The sequence below is a fragment of the Sinocyclocheilus rhinocerous genome, unplaced genomic scaffold, assembly GCF_001515625.1.
Source record: "Sinocyclocheilus rhinocerous isolate Xijiao unplaced genomic scaffold, SAMN03320098_v1.1 scaffold1918, whole genome shotgun sequence".
NCBI classification, from domain to species: Eukaryota; Metazoa; Chordata; class Actinopteri; order Cypriniformes; family Cyprinidae; genus Sinocyclocheilus; species Sinocyclocheilus rhinocerous.
Genome location: NW_015645091.1, coordinates 303846 through 308173, shown reverse-complemented (window position 1 = coordinate 308173; position 4328 = coordinate 303846). Strand labels below are relative to the sequence as shown.

The 4328-nt window shown below is 37.0% G+C and overlaps 1 protein-coding gene across 1 annotated transcript in view; it reads right to left on the bottom strand.

Moving 5' to 3' along the window:
• Positions 1-1201: 1201 nt before the first annotated feature.
• The window catches only part of LOC107705815 (glypican-5-like), a gene marked incomplete at its 3' end in the record, with an annotated part of 5906 nt that continues 2779 nt past the window's right edge, over positions 1202-4328 (bottom strand). The window contains exon 2 of the mRNA XM_016509285.1: positions 1202-1363. Coding sequence (XP_016364771.1) covers positions 1202-1363 — 162 coding nt within the window. The remainder of the gene's footprint in view (positions 1364-4328) is intronic.

Below are 4328 nucleotides of genomic sequence, written 5' to 3'. Positions count from 1 at the left end.
TGTAGGATCAGTATTATGATATTAATTATTACTTATATTTATTATTTTATATTACTCATTTATTATTATTATAAATATTATATTTTTAGATTTTAGATTTATACATTTATATTATATAAAAATTACATAATATACATATGTATAAAGTTAATTTTTTTATACATTTATAAAAAATTGTATATAAAATAATTTCTAACATTTTATTTAGAAATTCCTGCCCTACAATTGGGATACAAAGGGAAAACACGGTTACCAAAAAAAAAAAAAAGGGGGGGGATTATGATAATATCTCTTGGACTATGATCTGGCTGTTGACGGATGGATTCGACTCAACTATTTTCAGATTCAGTGTGTGATAACTCAAAATACAGTCAAAAACAATAAACAATAAAAAATGAAAATAATGATTGACTAAAGCATACAAAAAAAGACATATGAAGCACCATCTTACTCGCTCAAATGAAAAACTACATCACTCTCAAAGTCAGCATAAAAAGTGACACTTCACTTCTAATGTAATGGAGACTGTTAATCTTCACTCTCCTAGCACATTTGCAGCAATCCAAGAACTCAACACACTCACAGTGAACCGGCCCATCATGAGCCGCTACACACTGACTAACCACCTTTGTGAAACCTGAAACTGAGCCTCTGCTGAGAATTTGCGGTAGGCGACAGAGAGGTCTTTGTCAGGAGCAGTGCATCTTCTTGCATCAGCACTTATGGGAGATTACAGGTTATCCAGGTTTGTCATTTGGTTCAGATGAAGGATACCCTCCTCCGCAAAGGTGCGTAGGCTCCTATGACCTCATATTATGAAGCTGTGAAGGGTTTCATTAAGGCCTCAAAACAAGCATCTTGGTGTACAGCTCATCAAGGAAGCCATTAATTCACAAACCTTAAATGAACACTGGTCGACCTGAAATGTACCGAAAAGACAGCATAATGAAACCTCTGGGGAGCCACCAGGGAACTAAATCACATACTGTGGGTCTCAGGGAAAGTATACACTGGAAATGCTTTACTGTACCATGTATTTGAAATCATACCAAACAACAGCCAGGTAGAAAGTGACTAAGGTTTTGTATAAACTAAGTATAAAGTATAAACACACACGTACTGTGGTAAGATAATTCAGGAGCCATCTGCTAAGCGTTGCAGACAATAAACCAGTTCTAGTCTCCAAAATCAATGAACTAACCTTGAAAAGCAGCCACATTGCGTGAGATGAGGAACTTCAGACTAGAGCTGGACATCTGGAGAAGGTTCTGGATGTCCCGTCGCGCCGCCACCTGATAACGCTCCTCCATCTTCTTGGTGCAGCACGTTAGATTCTTTGGAAAACAAACCTGGAGGTCTGAACCTGTTGGGATGAAGGATGGGATTGTTAATAAAGGTGGATATGTACAGTCAGTTTTTACAGATTTGTTCCTTAGATTTATTGAATAAACTACAACAATTAGAGGTACTTGTGAAGACCAGCATCACATACTTCATACTCAATTAAACTATTTAAACTTAAAATATCTATTAAAACACCAATAGTCCTTACCAGACTTCTGCATCTAGGAAAAAAGTACATTGTTTGTCAACACTTTTTTTTTCATCTAAGTAATGTTATTCAAAAATACAAGTTTATTATTATTATTATGATGATTATTATGATTATAGAGAGAAAGTTATTATATAGTTATTTCAAAGTGATCAGACTTATTTACACAAAATAATATTAATAAAATAATAAAATCTTAGGGTCCATATATATATATACCGTATATATATAGATAGATATATACACACACATGCTCACACACATATGGAAGGAAGCAACTTCCAAGCAGTTTAAACAGTGTTGCGGCAGTGGTTATGTATGGACAAACACAGATTGATTTTTGGAAAAAATATTTTTAAAAATCTTATCATTACATTTACATTTACGAATCCACTCATGTTAAGGACCATTATCAGACTCATGCCCCCACCGGGTTTGTGCAAGCCACAGCAGGCTAGTAGGGTGGGGAGGATGAAAGGACTGATATCTCCAGCCTTCAACATTCTTATCCTACTGAGATCCGATGAAAACTTTCCATCACTACAAACTTTTTCCCCCCAAAAAGGTCAAATCAAATGACTGCACCTAGGGGGCTATAGCTCTAGGAGAACAGTACGGGACGTGCCGGGACGAGTCAAGTGTTGTTAAAGACATTATCACCATGCCGCAACGCAATGTTTTGAGTTCCTGAGCATGATGCAAAGGAGATGGCGTGAGGAAAGGAATTCATCTCTGACTCGCTAAAATGAAATGAAAGTGCCCCAGTGTTTATTTCTCACTCACAACCCACTAGACGTTTCAGTGTAATCACCTGAGAGAATGAATCCATCCAACTGTGAACTTTCCACCCTCCCTTTTTTCCCCCCCGGTTTCACATGATTCAACAGGCTGTGAGATTTGGCAATTGTTATAGATGACTGAAAGAAGGGACTCTGTGTAGGTCATCCCACAGATAGAGAACCTCCTTGCTGACATGGTGTCAAACCACTTTTTTTGCTGCAAGTAAACTTTCAATCCAGGCTCATATAGGAAAACATGACTGGGGTGACACTTCTGCAAAATATTACATTGTTTTTGCATGTTTCATGACATTTTCAAAGTGAAATGCCCATTAGTGGCGCTAAAAGTGCATTCAGTTTTATCCAAAACAGATGGAACGTAAATCTGACAAGGTTTTTTTGTTTGTTTGTTTTTTATGTTGGTTATTGCGTATTGTAGCCGTGCAGAAATTAAATGTCCGGTGAGTGGTGCTAAAAGGTTAATTCACTATCATGTTTGAAAATAACAATCCACCTACAGTAAAACTAACCGACAGTGTTAACAAAAGCAAACATAAAAACACATTTGCTGAAGAAACAGGCATTTTAGTTTTCTTTGACAAGTCTTTATCGTGACTTGTGTTTCACGGGACTCCAAAGCTTTTTGTATCGCAAGTCCAATGCTGCACTAGGTGCGCTACTGAGCTTGTTTACTACATCAAAACATTTGTTTACAAATCATGCACTACGATAAAAGTGTTTTGATGTAATAATAACAGTATTATGCATGGGACTGCATGGGAATAAGGCTTTGCAAGGACAGATTATTGATTAATAATCATAATTTGTGTAAAAAGGAATAAAGGTTCTTGGTGTTTAACTGTATCTAGCATTCATTTCAGCTGGAAACTGCAGTTACTTGTGTGTATAGGTACGTTTTGGAGTTTTTTCCAATCAGCCTATGTTGACACCTCTCTCACTACATCCCAATGCTCAAATAAAAGAGAAAACGCTCTAAAGTTCATGCTTCTTTGAAGCCTCTTACACTCCCAGCGCTTTCTTACATGAAGGCATTATGGAGGAATTCCCACAAAACCCAAAGATTGATCAAATCAAAACAAATGCAACGTGAGGCTGCTAGCAGTGACAGGCAAGTATGTGTTTTAGGGGTCTGAGTAAAGCAATGAAAAGCGTGATTCAGTAAAGACAGCCAGTGCATTTTACAAGCTTCTCTGACAAGAAAAATGCCTGGCACGCACTGAGTAATGCTAACTTACAGAAATAAACACCTATGAAGAACTGTTTAAATGTCAACGTGATTATTTTTTAATATTTTATTTACCCACCTACCAACTATGGTGGTCAGTTTATTATTTGATGTTTTAGGACCTAAGCTCTCACACAGGTCATGTGGTGTGGGATACAATTAGCACAGAAATCGCTGGACATCAAACAGTTTGCATTGCTACTAACATCCAAGATTGGAAGCAGAGAGAAGAAAAACACTACAGCATTTAGAAAACTGCAATAGAAGTGTGTCCTTCAAGATTGTTTATTCTTTGCTGCACAACATTTTAATGAAACCAAACGAGCCAGGAATGCTTTAAACATATTGCTTTATAAAATGAAACCTGAAGGAAAAAGTGGTGGGATGGGAAAGACAGCAAATCAAAAGAAGCAGAATGCAAGTCCATCTCAAGATTTGTTGACAGAACACCTAAGGTGGAAAAAAACTGCTTAAAGGGGTCATATGATGCGATTTACATTTTTTCTTTCTCTTTGAAGTGTTACACGCTCTTGGTGCATAAAGAAGATCTGTAAAGTTGCAAAGACTAAAGTCTCAAATCCAAAGAGATATTCTTTATAAAAGTAAAAACTTGTCCACGCCCTCCTAAAACGCCTCGTTTAAACACGCCACCACATGTTTACGTTCCTGTGTGGGAAGATTTGCATAACACCGCCCAAATGTTCACGCAAAGAAAGAAGGAGTAACTTTTATTCACGCTGTAGTATTGTTG